Source organism: Canis lupus, chromosome 19 (assembly GCF_048164855.1).
Source record: "Canis lupus baileyi chromosome 19, mCanLup2.hap1, whole genome shotgun sequence".
Taxonomy (NCBI): Eukaryota; Metazoa; Chordata; class Mammalia; order Carnivora; family Canidae; genus Canis; species Canis lupus.
This window is the reverse complement of record NC_132856.1, coordinates 45,610,786-45,630,678: the sequence shown is the minus strand read 5'-3', so window position 1 is coordinate 45,630,678 and position 19,893 is coordinate 45,610,786. Positions and strand designations below refer to the sequence as shown.

Below are 19,893 nucleotides of genomic sequence, written 5' to 3'. Positions count from 1 at the left end.
GGCTGTGGCCATGACTGTGTCCATGATCAATGGGGGACAGGTAGGAGTCCAGGGGCAGCAAAGCCTCATCTCTATATATTCACAGAGGGGTCCAGAGGCTCTGGGCAGAAGAGGAATGTGCTGGCCACACTTGCTTGGTCTTCAGTCGCTGCTGGATCCCACGAGTTGTGTGCAAAGGCCCAGCTTTACTTGGGCTGGGGGAGGTGGGGTGAGGGTCAGGGAGGGGTCTGAGAGACCCTCATGGTTGCAGGGTCACCTGATGAGGCAGGATCTGAGGCAGGAACCTCGGTGAGACTGGGAGAAGAGGTGAAACCCAGGGCTTGGAGGATCTGGGTATGACTCTCACTTCTGGTCAAGGGCGGTGACCCCACCTCATCTCTCGGAGCCTGTTTCCCCTATTATAAAAGGGCCCGTGTGTCCAGGCCTGGTACTGAAAAGACAGGGGAAGTCAAAAGCCAGGGGAGACTGCAATTGGACCCTATAAAGGTGACTGATCACCCTGTGGGGGGCAGTATTGGGAAAAAGGGGATGGAAGATTCTGAGAGGGACAATGGGCAGCAATTCTGAAGAGGAAGGGGACAGGGTCTACAGGGACACAGGCAGGATCAGGAAGAGCCACAGAGCATTTTATTCAGAGGGGGTGCAGCAGCAAAGGGGCAGTAGATGGCACAGGGTGCGGGAAGGGCAGCGGGGTGGTATCCTTGAGGTTGGATGGTGGGAGGGACCAGGACAAAGAGATGGGAGGCAGAGATGGCAGCGTATGGGCCCAGGGCCGGTGGGCAACCCTGTGTAGGCCACTGGGGTGGGTTGCTGACCCTCTTGGCAGTCGCTCCAGCTCCAGGCCCTCCCAGATGCCCCCCAGGCAATCCCACAGCCTGTGAGATTCCTCACTACCCCCAGACAGAGAGCTAGACCTAGCACATGGCAGGTGTCCAATAAGTACTTTGACTGCATATGCATGAGCTCTGCTGTCTATTGCCTCCTGGCTCTGGGGAGGGACTGTCACTCTGGGGCTGTGAAGGCCCCGTTCCCACCTGTGCCTCCCCAACCCTCTGGGAGGGCCTCTGTGGATGGAGCGCCATCACAGTGCCCTGCAAATGAGCAGGGCTTTGCGAGCTACAAGAGTAAGAGCTCAGAAAGTCCCTCAGGGGCCTCCCACCCTGCCCTACATGGGCACAGAATAGCAGCATGCTCGGCCTTCCTTGGTGCCAGGCTCTCTTCACACAGTCAACCACACTTCCTGGTGTTGATGCCTTCCTGTAGTCCTCCCCATCAGGTCTTGGGCCTGGCCATGTGGCTGGCCTTGACCAACGGAATATCCGCAATGTGAAGCAAGAAGAGGCTGGATGAGCACGTGCACACTGGGGCTGCCCTCCTGGCACCCGGTCACCAGAGGAGCCTGGGCTGGCCTCCTGGGGAGGCCATGCAGAGGAGAACCGGACCCCCTGCAGGCGACAGCACTGGCCAAAATGCAGATGTGCGAGCAAGGCCACCTCTGACTGTGCCACCCCATCAGACTCTGATGAGTGCCAGACTGGCCTCCAGGTAAGCCCAGCAAAACTGCCCAGCTGAGCCCAGCTCAAGTCACAGAATTGTGAGCAGGCAAATGTCTTGTGTGTCAGCCACTAAGTTCTGGGACAGTCTGTCATGGAGCAGTGGCTGAAGGCTATAACACACATCACTGTGCAGCAGCACCCTCTGCCACCTGATGAACCACTCTGATAGAAGGGAAAAGCAGAGACCAGGGATGGGAGGGACTTTCTCAGGGTCACACAGCAGCAGATCGGCAGTGGAGTGAAGATTCCTGAGCTGGCTGGGTAACCACCATGCTGGGCTCTGCCTGAGAGAATGCATGTCAGTAAAGCAAGCAGCTGGCACGCGGCAGGCTAGGAAAAAACATGGGATCCCCCTTCTGTCTTGACAGGGGGAACCTGGGATCAGGACAGGGCCTGTGGCCTGGATAAGGGGCAGGAAGATGGCAGGAAGAACATGAGGGAAAAGGACTGACAACGTTCTGAGCAGCAGAGGGCTCAAGGTCCCTACTACCTGGAAGCCTCCCACTAATGAAACCATCCTACAAGCCCAGGGAGAAAGCCCAGGTGGTTAGACAAGCAAGTCCCTTCTTGGATAGTGAGAGGGTGGGTTAGTTCAGAGCACAACATATAGAGGCTCACAACCACACTCGGCACTGACCTGAGCCAGAGGGGCCAAAGCACCTCCAAGTCTCTTCTGGGATCATGCTGAGGAGGGCGGGGGTGGTTCCTCAGGGCTGGAACAAGACAGTGCAGCGTTCTTGAGGCCAAGGTCAGAGGCCATCGGGCCTGCTCGGTTAGGCTGGAGACAGGACTGGGTCACCCTCTGGTCCCCTAAAACCCCTGGCCTCGGCCTTCCAGGTATCCTCTGTAAAAAGGGGGACCGGCCACCCACTTCAGAGGTCATGGTGAGGACTTGTGCAGTCTCCCGGGCACTTCAAACCCACAGGACTTGCACAGAGAAGTGGTAGCCACACCTCACGCCTCTTTCAGAAGCACGTGTGTTTCACAAGGGTAGGCTTGGCAGGGCATTTGAAAGCACTTGGGACACCATGAATTAAGTCAAAGCGATAGCTTTTTGCAGCTCTACTGCGTCCACGACACTGTGCATGATGCTACACAGTAAATTATAGTCCGGATGGGGATCACTGACCTGCAGCAGAACAGACCCAGATAAACCCACATCACGCCACCTTCATGGAGAAGACAGTTGCATGTTCCTTCTCACATATTCACGAGGCCTTTTTGTTTTTGATAATTCTTGTGTCTCATTTTTCAGAAACAGCAATACAGATCTTTTTTCTTTCTAAATGTCTGGTGGGGGACAGGCATCCCAGAACACCATACTGCAGGAGCCAGACATGTCTCAAAGTAGAGTTAAAACTTATGGCATGTGCACGTGTGTTTAAATGCATGTTTATTACATTATAATGAAAATGAAAACAAAACCTCTCTCCCCCATGTGCAAGGACTGTAAGTGCTTTTCATTTTTGACCATCTGGCCCTTGGTTGGAAGCATCCTTCAGCTCCAGGGGCCTTCCTCCTTCCTTGCTGCCAGCAAGGCCCCTTCCCCCCTCGCTGTCTCCCTCTTGCTCACTAGCTCCAGTCACACCTGCCTCCTAGATGTTCCTCCAACACTCCCAGAGCACCAGCCCAGGGCGCTCTGCCCTTACCACTGTCCAATCTGGAATACCCTCCTTGGGTCATCTCTGTCTGCATGATGTCCAGGCCTCTGCTCCCACCTCCTCAGAGAGGCCCCCATCCCCCTTCTCTTCCTTCATACATCTCAAGATGAGCAATCTGTTTCATGTTTACCTGATTGCTGTGTGCCTCCCTGTGAGACTATGAGCACACGTGTGTTGATCACTGTTATGTCCCCAGTACCCAGCCCAGGGCCGGGCACACAGCAGAACTCAGGACTAGGTGCTGAGTGGCTGAGCTCTCCCACTACAGATGCCAAAGGACGAGAGGAAGTCACGAGACACGATGAGATGAGGAAAGGGGGCTAAGGAGTGAGAAGAAGCAGTTCCTGGCTGAGCAGCAAAGTTCCTTACAGTGAAGAGGATGAGAGCAGCAGGAGCGGGTGGTCCCTGGAGCTACCTGTGGCCCTGGGCGGCAGCGTTCATGTGGTCCCGGATGCTGATGGCCTGTTTGAGGAGACCTTCCACACTGCGGAAGTAGATGCTGCTGTCGACAAGATTCTTCACAGCGCTGAAATTGGAGGATGGACCCAGTCAGTGTCACTGCTGCTTTACCCTCCCCCTCCCAGGTCTGCTGGTGTATCCTTCCAATTGGAGGCTGGTGGGGACTCAGTGCTCAGCAGGTACCTTGGGGATTCTGTGGTCTTCCCTAAGGGCTCATCGTGGGCTTAAAGTTTATATCTCCCTGCCATGCCCAGATGACATCCAACCAACAGAGCACATGATGGCCAGATGCAACTTTTTTTTAAGTTTTTATTATTTATCCACTTAAGTAATCCCTTCACCCAACACGGGGCTTGAACCCACAGCCCAGAGATCAAGAGTCACATGTTCCTTCTGAGCCAGCCAGGCACCCCTAGATGCAACTCTTACGTCCCTGCTGCTAGACCACCTAATGTTTTGAAGAAGCTATGAGCATGTAAAGATGGCTTCAAAGACATCTTGCTGTCCTTTTAGATAACCTATTCCTGGGAATCCCTGGATAGCTCAGCGGTTTAGCACCTGCCTTCAGCCTGGGGCATGATCCTGGGATCCCAGGATCACGTCTTGCATTGGGCTCCCTGCGTGGAGCCTGCTTCTCCCTCTGCCTGTGTCTTTCTCTCTCTCTCTGTATCTCTCATGAATGGGTGAATAAAATCTTAAAAAAAAAAAAAATAGATAACCTATTCCGGCCTCTGAAGGAAGCCTATCAACTAAACTATGAAAAGCTCTGGAGGTGAGTTTAGAGGGAACTAGAATAATTCACCACCAATTAGGGGGGCACCAGTGCAAAGCTGTGCTAACCTCGTGTTGGTGCCACACTGATGAATGTCTTAATGAAAATGTCCCTTGCAGGAGCACCTGGGTGGCTCAGTTGGTTAGGCGTCTGCCTTTGGCTTGGGTCATGATCCCAGGATCCTGAGATAAGCCCTGTGTCAGGCTCCCTGCTCTGTGGGGGGCCTGCTTCTCCCTCTCCCTGCTACGTCCCCTGTTTATGCTCTCTGTCAAATAAATCAATAAAATCTTTAAAACAAACAAAGTCCCTTCCAAAGGCACTACAGGAAAATATTTACTAAGCCACTCAGGGCCTTGCTAATGCCAGTGAGTCACCTGTGTAACATCTGCAGTAAAAATAAAAGTGTCACTTTAAAATCTTTCTATCAAAGACAAAGAAATCACTCCCGTTTATTATCAACCAGGGTCTTGCTGGAAAATGGCCAGGAGAGCAAAGCGGGGGTGGGGGTGCAAAGGAGCCTTGGCTGTCACCTGCTCTGTTAGCTTGCTCATCTTAGCACCACCAAATACAGCCAGCTTTTCTAGTGTTTGCCCACCTTGATAAAAAGCTTGCTATTATAAGTTCCCTATTGAATAGTTTACCCTAATTTAATATCTTTACATTTTACACCATTAACACTGAGTAAAACATTTTGAACAACTAAAAGATAAGGGCTCTTTCATGTCCGTAAAGGAAACCTGGTCTCTTAGCATAGAGAAATTCATATTTCCCTCAAGAGAAGCACTCAGAATACACTGGCCTCCTCCCTAGCTCAGCATGGCCCAGTGGAACTTTCTGGAACATGACAGGCACATTCTTTATCCACTGAATTGGCTGCTAAACACTTGAAATCTGGTTAGTGAGACAGAGGAGCTGAATCTTTTATTTCATTTTAATGCATTAAAATTTAAGTGTGAACAGTCATCCATAGCCCAGACTCCTGCACTAGATGGGGCAGCTTAGCGGAACCAGGAGAAAGTATAGACTCTGACATGTTCTTCCTTTAACCTGGGCCTTGATAGTGAGCTCGCAGCTGTCCAGGAGCTGTCTGACAGATGTAAGGGAGAAACTCCTCTATTTCCTCTCTCTCTTGTTTAAAAGATTTTATTTATTTCACAGAGAACATAAGCAAGGGCAGTAGGAGTGGGAGGAGAAGACGCCCCACTGAGCAGAGAGCCCGATGCTTGGCTCGGGGCTCTATCTCAGGACCCTGAGATCATGACCTGAGCCGAAGGCAGATGCTCAAACAACTGAGCCCCCAGGCGCCCTCTTCTATTTCTTTTCTACTCTTCCTTGAGCTGATACGGAGGGTGTTTGAGGCCACCATATTCAAGAAGACACCATCTGTCTGGATTGCCGTCTATCCCAGCGGAAGGGCCCAGGCTGCTGACAGCAGAACACTCAGCTCGGTGCCCCTAGCAGCAGGACTTCCTGCCAAGGAACCTTCGCCCACACAACAGAAACAGGCAGGCGAAGCCCACAGTGCCACAGATGAGAACTGCTGGGGTGTCTAGCCTCCACCAAAACGACTTAGCCAGCACAAAGGGCAAACAGCAGTTCTAAATAAAACTGCCAAATTCCCGAAGCAAACAGAACAAGCCAGGGCATTAAGTATAGTCAGGGGAACCAAAAGAAGAGCGGGAGGCAAGACCAGCAAAGGTACAATGATGAAAAGAAACACTGACTACTGCTTTTTACTCTCATATATCTTTTCCTTGGGGGCGGGGGGGGGGGGTAGTTGAAGACTTAGATAAAGCTAAACACAAAATAAGAATAAGTGGTCCACCCACATTCACAGCAGCATTATCCATTGTAGCTAAAGCATGCAAGCAACCCAAACGTCCACTGACAGATGCATACCCTGTAGTGCTTCTATACAATGGGATGCCACCCGACTTTAAAGAGGAAGGACATTCTGACACCTGCTGCCACATGGGTAGATGCGGAGGACAGTATGTGGAGAGACAGCAGATGGACACAAAAGATAAGTACCATAAGACTCTATGTGAGTTCCCTAGAATGGCCAGATTCATAAATAGGAAACAGAATGGTGGATGCCAAGGGCTAAGAGAGAGGGGATGTGGATTTAGTGTTTAACAGGGAGAGCTTCAGATTTGCAAGATGAAAAAAATTCTGGAAATGGATGGTGGGGATGGCTGCATAGCATTATGAATGTATTTAATACCTGAACTGTACATTTAAAAATGGTTAAGGTGATAATTTTTATGTGTATGTTGTGCAATAAAAAAAAATTGGAAGGGCATCTTACTCACTCCCTCAGTGGAGCTTGTGGCTCTTGATCTTGGGGTCATGAGTTCAAGCCCTACACTGGGTATGGAATCCACTTAAATTTTTAAAAAATTGGAAAGAAATAAAGATTTTAAATTTTTTGTTTTTGTTTTTGTTTTTATTTATTTATGATAGTCACAGAGAGAGAGAGAGGCAGAGACACAGGCAGAGGGAGAAGCAGGCTCCATGCACCGGGAGCCCGACGTGGGACTCGATCCTGGGTCTCCAGGATCACGCCCTGGGCCAAAGGCAGGCGCTAAACCGCTGAGCCACCTGGGCTGCCCCAGAAATAAAGATTTTAAAATAAACAGCCCTCTCCGTACCCCACTGGCCAGTGTTTGTGTTTGTGTTTTGTGTTTTGGCCCTCTCCGTACCCCACTGGCCAGTCTGTGGTCCTGGCTGTGGGAAGGAAATGTGCCTTGAGGCACGGCACTGGCTCCGCCCAGGTGGCACCTCCCTGAAACCACTATGAGCCCCTCCTATGACACATATGGAGGGGCTCAGCTCCTGGAAGAAGCCTGCCTGAGGCACACGGGGTTTAGGCAAATGGTGAGAAGCACAGGCCGAGTAGGAACCTGTTGTGTGGCCAACTAAGTTGAGATCCACATGCCTCATCTCAGGTGCATTCAACAGGGCAAGATTCACTGGGCAGCTGGCTGAGATGCCCCTGAATGCCCATGAGGTGACCTCCAGCGCATAATGGGACAACCCAATGGGGAGACTGCAGTGCTCACCTGCAGGCATACTCCACTGTGTAAATGGCTCCCTGGCTCTGTTCCTCCCATCGCTGCATGTCGGCCTGTGGGGGATAGGAAGCTATTATCAAGATGGCTGCCACTTTCATCCTCCCTATTCTCTGGGATGGAGCACCTCATCACCTATCACCATGGCCACAGAGATCAGCCCCCTCCATCCTGGTCTTTCCTCCTACAAATCCCCTCCCCCACCAATCTGGGCTTTCTGTGAACACCTGGCTACCATGCTCCAGGGTCTTTGCACTGGCTGTTCCCTCTGACTGGCACATCTTTCCCTCAGGTCCACATGCAGCTGCCTCCTTCTCATCACACATGTCACAACTAATGCATATTTTGCTGTCCCCTTCCTCCAAATCTGTTCACCCATGGCCCCAACCTCAGTGACCTCGTGCCTCCTTGCCAGTGTCCCAGCCTTGCCTCCTCCCCTGACAGCCTCTGCTCCACATAGCAGGCCCCAGCTCAAGTGAGGACTCTGGGGGAGGTCAGTGGCAAGGGTAAGTGGGGCTCACCTTATGCTGAGCCAGCTCGGGCAGAGAGCGACGCACATGTTCCTGCAGCCGGTACAGGGCCACCGACGGCTCGTTGGCCAGGACATAGACACTCTCCGTGAACTTGTCTGTGACTGGACCGAGAATCAACAGTTGGGGGGGAGGGGTCAGGGGTGGCAGAGCAAGAGGAAGCACAGCAGAAACACAAAGAGACAAAGCATAAGACTCTTGACTGCTTAATCCGAGAGTCCAGCTACAGCAGTGAGAACTGTCTGGTGTCCCACCCAGGAGCTGGGTCACCCATGGCCCCAGTGATAGGTTGAAGGAGATGGTCACAGAAAGGCCTCACTTATGATGTTAACACATCCAGTGAGCTCATGATCTTTTCCCTCCCAAGCCCACCTGTAGCCGACACTGCTTCTGTCCACTTGGACCCTCTTACATTCCTTTTATCCCAGAGAATGAATCTGCAATTTTTCTTTGGAGGATCCCATTAGCTACTAGACCTGAAAATGTCTGGAAGCTGAGGTCCCTGGATGGCCTTCAGCCATGATGGACCATCAAGGGGTATGAAAGCCCATGTCCTGTGCCGTGTGTTGGGACAAAGTGGAGGTAGAACTCATCTTTCTGAGTTCTCCTGAAGGATCAGGCTGAGAATTTTACCTGACAGCTTCCTTGCTCAGCTTCCTCCCTATCCTGTTTCTCTCTCTCCCCTGGGGGGGGGGGGGGTTCTCCTGGTCAATTAATTACACACAAATCCTCATCCCAGGGTCTGCTTCAACAAATGGCATTCCCAGCCAGCCAGTTATTTATATCTTCCCATCCATGCACAGATCCTGCTGAGTCCGCTTTAAAACAAAGTCCAAATCTCATCTACGTGCCCCCACTGGTCCGGAATGGCCAACCCCCACTGGGATACCAGGTTCAGTCAGCTCCTCCCTGGTCTCCCTGCTTCCCTTCTGCCAACAGTCCAATCTCCACACAACAGATGGAATGAGCTCCAATGAACATATCAGATATGTCCCTCCCTGGTCTGAAATCCTCCCATGGCTCCCATCAGCCAGAGCATAAAACCCACCTAAATTACAATGGTCCACAGGGCCCTGTATATTCTGGCTGCTGTTGACCTTCCTCCCCTCCTCACCCTCCACACACCCTCCCCTCCTCACCCTCCACACAAGGCACAATAGCCTCCTGTTCTCTGAACACCCTCAGTACTGTCCAAAAGAACTTTCCGAGATGATAAAAAGGTTCTATAATCTGTAGCATCTAAAAATGTAGCCACTAGACACATATGGCTACTGAGCACTTGAAATGTAGCTAATATGACCCCTAAACTGAATTTTATTTTACTATTTTTTAAAAATTTAATTCCAGGGGCACCTGGGTGGCTCAGTGGCTGAGTGTCTGCCTTTGACTCAGGTCGTGATCCCAGGGTTCTGGGATCCCCTGCAAGGAGCCTGCTTCTGAACCCTATGCTGATATCTCTGCCTGTCTCTGTGTGTCTCTCATGAATAAATAAAATCTTTAAATTTTTTTTAAAATTCCAGTACAGTGTCATTTTAGTTTCAGGTGTATTAATGAAGTGATTCAACAATTCTATACAACACTCAGTGCTCACCTTACGAATTTTAAGTGTTACCTAATTTTAATTAAATTAATTACCTACAATACAGTGACCAGTAGCTGCTGTATTGCCGCAAGCTCTGAACACTGACACCTCAGCGCTGTTGCACCTGTTGTTCTGCCACAGACTCGCCCTTCCCTCAATGGCTATTCTTTATCCCTCCTGTCCCAGCTCATCTCTCCTGTCACCTCCTGGGCAAGGCCTTCCCTGATCACCAAGCTTAATCAGATGTCCCTTTCACCTCATTCTCAGCCTCAGCATCTTGTTCATTTCTCTTACACTTAAATTCTCATTCTTTATCAGGTTACATGTTTACCAAAAATAAATCAATCAATCAAAGCTTGGATTTTTGAGGTCAGGGGCTTCCCTGTGCCTCAGTTTCCTAACCTTTAAAAACAGAGTAATAACAGTACCCATCTCGAGGTCTGTTCCAGAGATGGACCCCACGGTATTGTCCAGCACAGTACAGTGGACAAGAGAGAGAACACTAGTATGTCTGAGAGTCAAGGGAGGCTGTGCGTGAGTCTGGGGAGTGTCAGTCCGTCTAGCTCACTACTGGACCCTCCGGGGGGCAGAGCCCACCCTTCACCTCCAAACCGGAGGTACTCTTATCCTCCTCATCCTCCTCGTTTTGGAAACGAGCATTAACAGCTCACCCTCAGGGTTGTTACAAAATGTACTTGTGCCTTGTAAATAACTAACTAGAAATAATGTGTGTAATAAAATAACAAAAACCTTTGTAACTTAAACACAGTCTGTGGCACTCTGTAATTTGGAAACACGTGAATCACAAATATTTGATGTTAACGTAAACCTAGACACACGGGTAAATATATAAGGGAATGGGGGATCCCTGGTGGCTCAGCGGCTTAGCGCCTGCCTTCGGCCCAGGGCGTGATCCTAGAGTCCCGGGATCGAGTCCCACATCGGGCTCCCTGCATGGAGCCTGCTTCTCCCTCGGCCTGTGTCTCTGCCTCTCTCTCTCTCTGTCTCATGAATAAATAAAATCTTTATATATAAAGATTTTATTTTATATATTTATATATATATATATATATGAATAACGCGCACAGCGATCACCAAGTCCCAGGTGTCCTTCCAATGCATTACAAAATACCCGGTCATTGAGTTCTCACAATAAACCTACGCGAAGCGGGGACAGACTATATTATTACACACCCCATTTTACAGATGACAAAACCGAGGCACGGCAACTTTCTAAACGTTTTAAAACTAGTCAGCGGCCGAGCCAGGATTCAATGGCCGTTCACTTCGTTCCCCCGCAAGCTCCCTCCAAGCCTTTGTCCCCTCCTGCCCCCTGTCAGGTCACCCTTCCGTCCAGTCCGGGGTCCCACACCACCTTTCTTTCCCTTGAGCTGCATCTCGGGTTCCTCCATAGCGACCGCGGACGGAGGCCGGAGGCCGGAGACCGGAAGCGGAAGTCCGACAGTGTGGAAGGCTACCTAAGCCTCCCCCTGCGAAACCAGACGCTGCGCCGCTCTAGTTCTGGGGTCAACTGGCCTGCCCTCCCCACTCCTCCGTGTACCCAGACTGGAGAGAAGCCGTGAGTGAGAGACTGGGGAAGGAGGCACCGGTAGGCGGGTGAGGAAGGCGCGGAGAACCCCTGAAGCTCCGGAAGGGACACCCAGGCAGGAAGGGGCAAGGGCGCCCTCCCGTCCCGAACTCCCTTTTCCGGAGGTAGACGAATTGGGGAAACGCTCCAAACACCGCCCACTTCGGGCTGCATAAACGGCTCCTCTGTACCCTCCTGTTACCGTCAGATTCATACACGTGTTCATAAGCCCCCAAGACAGCAAAGACGGCATTGTTGTGCACTGGGCCAAACAGTAGCGTCGCCCCTTTAAATCCCTGACGCCGGGACTGCTCCCCGCCCACCACCTTCCGACCAGAGAAAGCCCCTCCCATCTGGCCGCAACTGGAGCCCAGCGGCGCCCTCTGGAAAAGCCTGTGGGCGGAGCTGGGGGAGAGTGACGGAAGCCAGGCTCAATGAAATCCTCAGAGCCCTCTGAGGCTCCACCCATCCCTCCTGACCCGGCGAGCTCCCTCCAGAGACGCCGGGGCAAGAAGGCGCAGGCGCAGCAGCAACCCTCAGGCCCCAGCGGAAACCACGCCCCTCCCTCAAGTCTTAAAGGGCCAGAAGCAACTTCTGCTTTCGCCTTTGAGCACTTTTGGGGGAGGCAGGGTGCGCAGGCGCAGTGGGGGAGCTCTGGGGTGGGGGTAGCGGTCGCGTATCAAGTTGCTCTCTGTCCCGGCAGAAGAAACCAGGACGCTGAGGGTCCAGGCTCCAGCTTGCTCCCTCCTGTATCAGTTGGAGGAGAAAAGTTTGTGAATTGGTCCCCCAACTTTTGGGGGACCCGGGCTTGCGGCGTGAGGTGACAGAGGAGGCTCGTTAGAGGTGAGTGGACCTCCTGGATCTGTTTGGGAGGGGCCGGTAGGGATGGGACCAATCACATCTTTGTTGAGCACACACTCATTGCGGGGACCCTCCCCCAATAAAAATAACTACAGAGAACGTTTATTAAGCTCTGCCCCCTGTATCAGCTCCCCAGCTGTTTACAAGCATAATTTTAGACTTCACTTCTCCATTATATTAATGAGGAAACTGAGGCTCAGAGAAGTTAAGTCATGTGCCCAAGTTCTCAGGCTGTAAGTGGAGGGATTCGAACCCAGGTAGTTGACCCCATTTTAAGAAAAGTATGTTGTATGTGTCTGGGAGTGCGGGAGAGGAGTGGGCCTGAAAAGCAGTTGGACTCTGGTTTTAACTTCCCAGCTGAGCTAGAATTTAGTCACCCTCACTGTGCAAGGTTGGGTATGCCATTGGTGCATATTAAATAGTAGTTGTTGGTAATTATTGTTATCTCTCCCCTTTGGCGCTTCTATCAGCTTCCCCCATGGAGCCCACCCAGCCTGCAGAGGACCTCGGTGTGACCCAGCAGCTCCCCATTCCAGAATTTGGGGACCCTGAAGACCCTGGAGATGAGGCCCCCGATGGCTCAGACACTGTGGTGCTCAGTCTTTTCCCCTGCACTTTGGAGCCTGGGAATCCTGAACCGGATGCTGGTGCCTCCTCACCTCAGGGTAGGTAGGATATTTCCCCTGGATTCCTCTTGCCTCTGGGATGCAAGAACTGTGGAATGTCAGGCCCAAGATAGGACATCTGTCTTTATATTTCACTACCTAGGATATGTCTTTCCTCTCCACCCAGTGAAAGATTGCTTTTATACAAACAGACACACATATGTGTGTATATATAGTGACTAAATCCACGTAACATAAAAGTTACTATTTTAACCAGACTTGCATACAATTTCAATGGCAGTAAGTACATTCACAGTGTGTGTACCTTCACCTCTATCTATTATTCCAGAACATTTCCATCACCCCAAAAGGAAACCTCATCCCCATTAGTAGTCACTCTCCATCCCTCCCTCCCCAACCCGTCAGCCACGAATCCTCTTTCTGTTTCTATGGATTTGCCTGTTCTGGATGTTTCATATAAATGAATCATAAAACAGGTCTTTTGTGTCTGCCTGCTTTTGCTCAGCATGATGTTTTTTTAAGTTTTATTTATTTAAGCAATCTCTACACCCCCCCCCCTTAGGGCTTAAACCCATGACCCTGAGATCAAATCACATGCTCCTCCAACTGAGCCAGCCAGGTGCCCCTCAGCATGTTTTTGAGGTTCATTCCTTTTTCCTTTTTATTAAGATTTTATTTATTTATTCATGAAAGAGAGAGAGAGAGAGAGGCAGAGACACAGGCAGAGGGAGAAGCAGGCTCCACGCAGGGAGCCCAATGTGGGACTCGATCCCGGGTCTCCAGGATCACACCCTGGGCTGAAGGCCGGTGCTCAACCGCTGAGCCACCCAGGCATCCCAGGTTCATTCCTTTCTACGACTTGCTAATATTCCATTGCAGACCATTATTGTTTATCCTTTCATCCACTGATGGGACACTTGTGTTGTTCCTCTTTTGGCAACCATGACTAGTGTGCTATACACGTGTGTGTACAAGTTTTTGTCTAGGCAGTTGATTTTAGCTCTTTGAGGGTAGATACCTAGGAGTGGACTTGCTGGGTCAGATGGTAATTCTGTTGACCCTGTCAAGGACCCGAGGATTTCTTTTGACTGGAGTCCACATCTAATTCAGTACCTTCTGGGATCTTGGTCCCTGCTGTTCCCTCCGTGTGGAACATTCTTCTCCCACTTCTTCCTAGGGCTGGTTTCTTCAACTGACCAAGCTCTCAGTTGAGAGGTGTCACCTCTTGGAGTGGCTCTCCTTGTGACCACTTTGTCTAAAATGCACGCACCCCTTGCTCTCCCCTTTCCACTCTCTTCTACCTGCTTTTTTAGATCTCCTGAACACTTATTTCTCTCTTTCTGACCCCCCCCTACTTGTCCAGGTACCCCTTGAGGGCAGGGACTATGTCTCATTTGCCCAGAACGTCACCAGGTATAGAGGAGAAAGAATACCTGGGTATCCAGGAGGGCAGAGTGAGTGGATGGTGGAGTGAGGGACTGTCTTTGGTAGCTCCAGGCCCCCATGGTCTTGTCTGAAACCCCAGAAACATACTGAGAGGACACTGAGGCCCTTCTTCTCTCTTCCAGGAGGCAGCTCCCTGAAGCACTCCACAACCCTTACCAACCGGCAGCGGGGGAACGAGGTTTCAGCCCTGCCGGCCACCCTGGACTGTAAGTGGGGCCTCTGGTACCCCAGCCTCCCTAAATAGTAGGGTGGAGGTAGTAGGAATGGCAGGGACTGAGAAGAGCAACTTTGGCTGGGGTAAACAGAGGCACAGGGTAGGGATGTGATAGGTGAGGACTCTGCCTCTCTCTGGTCCCTAGCCCTGTCCATCCATCAGCTCGCGGCCCAGGGAGAACTGAGCCAGCTGAAGGAACATCTGAGGAAAGGTGTGTGTCCCCACAAGTATGCTGGGGTGTCCATACCTGTCTGACTACACGTGCTGGGGTATGCATGTGGGTACTGAAATGACCTGTTCCCACATATGTACATCTGTCTACATGTTTGAGCATGTCCACATGTGTACTCCCCTCTCACATCTGACCCCAGCCGCCCACCCTGTCCCTGCTCCCACAGAATTGGGGAGAGTGGGCAGGGGTGCATCCCAGTGGTACCACCCCCCTCCTGCCAGGCGACAACCTCATCAACAAGCCGGACGAGCATGGCTTCACCCCCCTCATCTGGGCCTCCGCATTCGGAGAAATCGAGACTGTCCGCTTCTTGCTTGAATGGGTGCGTCCCAGCCCAGCTCAGGGCTTCCCTGGGGACTTGAGGGCAGTCTGGGGTCGGAGTCTACTGGTGTCATGCCTGTAAGATGGGGCTGCGATGGGTACCCTGGGATTTCAGGGGATGCCCCTACCTGCCCCATCACCACTCCCTGTGCTCCCCCCACTGCAGGGTGCTGACCCCCACATCCTGGCCAAGGAACGGGAAAGTGCCCTGTCACTGGCCAGCATGGGCGGCTACACAGACATTGTAGGGCTGCTGCTCGAGCGTGATGTGGACATCAACATTTACGACTGGGTGAGGCACCACCCACTGGCCCTGGGCACCTTGCAGGGTATCAGGCCTGTTCTAGGTGCTGAGAACACAAGACAGACCCATCCCTGAGCCTCACAGAGCTCCTAGTTTTGGAGGAGGGAAGACCACGTAAACGGTCAGCTGAAACATAGTGAATAAAACTGTGATAGCAGACACACAGGCAACGGCAAGAGCCCAGAGGTGACCTGCATAGCTAAGGGAAGTCAAGGAGGGCTTCCTGGAAGAAGGGGTATCTAAGCTGAGGCCCAAAGGAGTTAAGCCAGATGATGAGCAGGAGGAGGGACCACATTAAGTTAGAGGGTTGGGGGTGTTGGGAGAATTTGGAAAAGACAGAATGTTGGTTGCCCTTGCTTCTGCCCTTGACAGAATGGAGGGACACCACTGCTGTACGCCGTCCGTGGGAACCACGTGAAGTGTGTAGAAGCCTTGTTGGGTAAGTGGGAATCCTGAGGGCCAGGGAGAGGTTCAGGCTCTGCTCAAACAGCTCTTGGGATGGGTGGTCACTCTCTGCTTTTTCTAGAGGACTGATTTGGGGACAGGAGATTGTGGGATAGTACAAGGGTCTGGCAAACCATGTTGAATACCCATACCCTTCATGCCTCAGGGACCCTGGAGGTGGGGATTCTATTGGCCACATTCTTTGGAGAGTTCAGGTTCTCATCCAAGCCCACATGGCAACAGCAGACCTGTGAGGGGTCACTGGACCTCCCAAGTCACCATGCCCCATTCTAGGTTCCCAGTCCCCCATCCCCACCTCTACCTCCACCCCGCAATGGCACCTACTTTGCTTTGCAGCTCGAGGAGCTGATCTTACCACTGAGGCTGACTCTGGCTATACCCCAATGGACCTTGCCGTGGCCCTAGGATATCGGAAAGGTCAGCCTGAGACACGTGGGGGCACTGACAGCATGCTGTAGGCAGGGTGACCGCAGAGGGGTACATAGGACATCCATCTTAGATGTCAGATGCTACCAGTGAGAATGTTCACGTTAGCAAACATCTAATGCCACTGTGTACCTGGCCTGGGCATGTGCAGGAGGCTGACATGTGTCAGTGACTAGGTTCATGATGGGATACACACAGGCACTGGGAGGCCCAAAGAAGCCCTGGCCCAGCCCCGTAATTGGTGGGAATCAGGGAGGGCTTCCTGGAGGCCCAAAGGGAGGGAAGATGGCATCTAGCCTGGAGAAATAGTACATACAGAGACCTGACAGGATGAGGACGCCAGGAAAGATGCCAAGGAGGGGCTGGACCACAGTACACGGGGTCATTGAGGCCAGCCCTCTCCGTGGCAGGAGGCGAGTGTGAGTAGGGACAAAAGGCAGACCTCAGTTCGATTCCCCACTTCCCCCATCAGCTTCCCCATCTACCAAATGGAGAAATCCTAATAGAACCAACCCCTTTGGGTCATGGAGGGATTCCTTTGAATTTTATCCCATTTGGGACAGAAGTCTTTCCTCACAGCCTCTCTCATCCTTTAATAAAAGTCACAAGTCACGAGTTTTGATTGGTAAAGATTATTTTTATGACTCTAAAAAACTTCCATAAATATATTTTTACAAACGATAGGGAAGTTGAGTCTCCTGGCTTGGGTGCCTCCATCCTCCCACTGTACTCTGGGAAGAGTGTGTATTTCCCCATGCATGAAGTGGGTCCTCCATCCGTGTCCCAGGGCCCGGCTTAGAGACATGAGCTTTGTCCCCCGAGAGACAAGTGCAGTTCTCACAATGGGATACCCCAGCTCATCCGCCAGGAAAGTGTACAATTTGGCTGGTGCCTCTGCCTCCATTCAATTTACCGCCCACGTTTTCCCTGTCCTATTTCCAGTGCAACAGGTGATCGAGAACCACATCCTCAAACTCTTCCAGAGCAACCTGGTGCCCGCAGATCCCGAGTGAAGACTGCCTGCTGGGGACTCAGATACTCAGGGAACAAAACAGTTGACCCAGAGCTGGGGAAACCCAGAACTGGCTTCAAAGGCAGCTCCTGGACAGACAGTAGGAGGGGATCCTTCCCAAGAGGAACCAATAAACCTTCTCTGCATAACCTGAAGAATGTCACTGTATTTCCCCAAGGGCCTCTTGGAGGAGTCAGCTACCCAATGGCCTCACACCCTCTCCCCCAGCACCCGCAGGTGGTAGATGACTACTCGGCCAAAAAAGTCTGTGGTGTCTTCAAATGTCACCTTCAGCTGGTCCACCTCGGCAGCTGGCACAGGGAAGGTGTGAACACAGGCAGTCAAGGGAAATAGGTAGCTCATCGTTTCCTATCCACCAGCCCCAGCTCAGACACCACCAATGCGCTGAGTGACCCAGCACACTGTGAGCCCCTCTAAAGCTCTCACACAGAACAAGTTATCAGCTCACTTTACAGATGAAGCAATGGAGGCCCAGAGCCTACTTGCTCAAGGGCCTACAGCTTTCAGAGGCACAGACCACCCCCCACCAATGCCGCACCCCACTCCAGCCTTTCCACCCCAGAACCCCAGGCAGGATATCTGAAGTGAGTTGTTGTCCTCAGGGTAGAAGTCCACAATCTTGTTAAGAGCCTCACTCCCCTGGGAACCTGCAGTAGAGAAAGGGGCAGGCTGTGAGGTTGGTGTGCCCCTCTCAAATCCCCACCTTCCAGAGCCTTCCAATACCTTCCAGGTGGCCCCGGCGACTGGAGAAGCCCCCCTGGAACTGGATCTGCAGCTGGGAGACACGGATGCGCTGGGGAAACTCTAGTGTCACCCACTGGGAGGGGCCCTGGAAGCAGACAGGGAAACTGAGGCTCTCTCATTCACACAGTGAAGGCTGGGCGGGGTTGCCGCTGGGGCGCGGGCACACGTTCCTTCCACGGCCAATTGGGCTGCCCAGCTGGAGTGCCACTCAGTTCTCAAGGCACCCTGGACTCCTGAATCTGATTGACGGGAAGGGTGGAGGGTCCAGGGAGAGGTGCCTCACCTGGTCCGAGTTCCAGCACGTCTCCTCGTTCTGGTCGAATAGATGCTTCTTTCCGAACTGCCTGGCGTTGCGATTCAGCACTGAACTCACCCTGGAGGCACCAGAATCCGAGTGAGAAGAGGGGCTGGGCCCAGCGCCAAGGGCTCGCCCACCAGTGGGCCCGCCCCCTCCTCCCCTCCAGAGCTTTCCCCCGCGCCCCTAACCCTGCCAACCCGCGGCTCTAGGACTACCACGCCTGCCGCTGCCCGCCCCACAGGTCCTCACCTGCTCACTGTCTCCGGACAAACCAAAGAGTGGGTCATCTTGGCTCCACGAAGCCTCGCAGGGCTCAGACCTGACTTCAGTTCGTGCGCGAATCCAGGCGCCGACGCCGCCACGGCCGCGCGACCTTGACCACGCCCGAGTCTGCGAGGATTTCAAAGAAACTGCCAATGACCCGAGGCCAGACTTTCGCAGCAGGTTCAAGGGAGGGAAACGGGTTTCCTGCGAGGTTCGGGCCGGAGCCTCCGTCTCTCCGCGAAGAGCTCGCAGAACCGAAGCGGACCCGGAACCACGAGGAGTCCGCGCAGGCGCAAACTGACTCTGCCGGCCCGGCCTGCGCTCTCGGGGAGGGACAAAATTTGAGCCCCGCCCCTCTACGCCCGCCTCTTAAAGGGCCCTCGTCCAGGGATTGAGTTCGCCTCAGAGCTGGAGGAAGAAGTCAGGCACCGACGAGGATGTGCTCAAACCACTGAGCCACCCAGGCATCCCCAATCTGTAACTGTTAATGCTGCCTCGTAGGTAGGACACGGGAAGCTTAGCCTCCAAATCTTTCTTCCCAGTAAATGCTGCCTGGAACTGGCTTCCTGGAGGAGGGGGCATGGGAAGTGGGTTTTGAATTTGCCAAACCAGGGATCCCTGGGTGGCGCAGCGGTTTGGCGCCTGCCTTTGGCCTAGGGCGCGATCCTGGAGACCCGGGATCGAATCCCACGTCGGGCTCCCGGTGCATGGACCCTGCTTCTCCCTCTGCCTATGTCTCTGCCTCTCTCTCTGTGTGTGTGTGTGTGTGACTATCATAAATAAATAAAAAAAAAAAATTTTGAATTTGCCAAACCAGATTGCACAAAGACTGAATATTTGGTTTACTGGCTCACTAAGTGCCTATCAATCCCTACTGCCCAGCCCTGTGTTGGGTGGTGCTGGGGACCATGAGGGGCCTCGGTTCCAGCCCCCTACCTGAGGAGCCCCCAGTTTGGATAAGACAGAACTAGGCACACATACTCCCAGGCCCATGTGGCTAGGGCTGAGCCAGAGCGAGAAATAGGGCTGGGAGACCAGGGGCTCTACCTGGAAGGAGGGCTTCCTAGGAGAGGGGATATTGTGTCTGTACTTTAATGGGTAGGCAAGAATTTATCAGGGTAAGAAAAATGGGAATAGATTTGTCCAGGCAGGGAGAACAGCATACACAAAGGTGTGATTCGGTGAAAGATGATGACTTTGAATAAAATATGTGGAGCAAGATCCTGCTGAGCCTGAAGGTGTTTGAGAAAGGGCAGGACACCATCCCATCTGCATGAATGGAGGGTTCTGAGACAGATCAGCCACTGGCAGAAGGCTGGAGGTTCCTGGCTTTAGCTGAATGGTCTAGAATCCAGCCCCTTTCTTCAGGGGCTAGGGGAATGGTTCTCTTGGCATCCTACTAGCATTGTCCCAAGCCCACTCCAGGAGGGGTGGGAGTGG

The 19,893-nt window shown here is 52.5% G+C and overlaps 3 protein-coding genes across 8 annotated transcripts; 1 reads left to right on the top strand and 2 right to left on the bottom strand.

Moving 5' to 3' along the window:
* Positions 1–605: 605 nt before the first annotated feature.
* BORCS8 (BLOC-1 related complex subunit 8) lies at positions 606–11,374 on the bottom strand. 3 transcript variants are annotated; one of them, XR_012012128.1, is made up of 6 exons: positions 11,007–11,371; positions 8,041–8,153; positions 7,511–7,575; positions 3,587–3,743; positions 2,194–2,269; positions 606–1,840 (listed from the first exon to the last, which is right to left on the bottom strand). XR_012012128.1 is itself a non-coding variant. In XM_072786615.1 (6 exons), the coding sequence occupies exons 1-5, from the start codon at positions 11,041–11,043 to the stop codon at positions 2,236–2,238; spliced, it is 360 nt and encodes a 119-aa protein (XP_072642716.1). In that variant the 5' UTR covers positions 11,044–11,374; the 3' UTR covers positions 606–1,836; positions 2,194–2,235. The 3 variants fall into 3 exon arrangements, 2 of the variants coding, with proteins under 2 accessions (XP_072642716.1, XP_072642715.1); XM_072786615.1 differs by having other exon boundaries at positions 606–1,836; positions 3,633–3,743; positions 11,007–11,374; XM_072786614.1 differs by having other exon boundaries at positions 3,633–3,743; positions 11,007–11,372.
* On the top strand, positions 11,063–17,275 carry RFXANK (regulatory factor X associated ankyrin containing protein). 4 transcript variants are annotated; one of them, XM_072786610.1, is made up of 10 exons: positions 11,063–11,210; positions 11,923–12,062; positions 12,551–12,745; positions 14,275–14,358; positions 14,512–14,577; positions 14,820–14,920; positions 15,086–15,211; positions 15,596–15,662; positions 16,025–16,105; positions 17,057–17,275. In XM_072786610.1, the coding sequence occupies exons 3-10, from the start codon at positions 12,559–12,561 to the stop codon at positions 17,125–17,127; spliced, it is 783 nt and encodes a 260-aa protein (XP_072642711.1). In that variant the 5' UTR covers positions 11,063–11,210; positions 11,923–12,062; positions 12,551–12,558; the 3' UTR covers positions 17,128–17,275. The 4 variants fall into 4 exon arrangements, with proteins under 4 accessions (XP_072642711.1, XP_072642710.1, XP_072642712.1 ...); XM_072786609.1 differs by having other exon boundaries at positions 11,096–11,248; XM_072786611.1 differs by having other exon boundaries at positions 11,110–11,240.
* NR2C2AP (nuclear receptor 2C2 associated protein) lies at positions 16,731–18,764 on the bottom strand. Its single transcript, XM_072786613.1, has 5 exons — positions 18,439–18,764; positions 18,175–18,265; positions 17,871–17,976; positions 17,727–17,794; positions 16,731–17,453 (listed from the first exon to the last, which is right to left on the bottom strand). Exons 1-5 carry the CDS (start codon positions 18,474–18,476, stop codon positions 17,337–17,339), a joined length of 420 nt encoding a protein of 139 aa, XP_072642714.1. The 5' UTR covers positions 18,477–18,764; the 3' UTR covers positions 16,731–17,336.
* Positions 18,765–19,893: the final 1,129 nt, after the last annotated feature.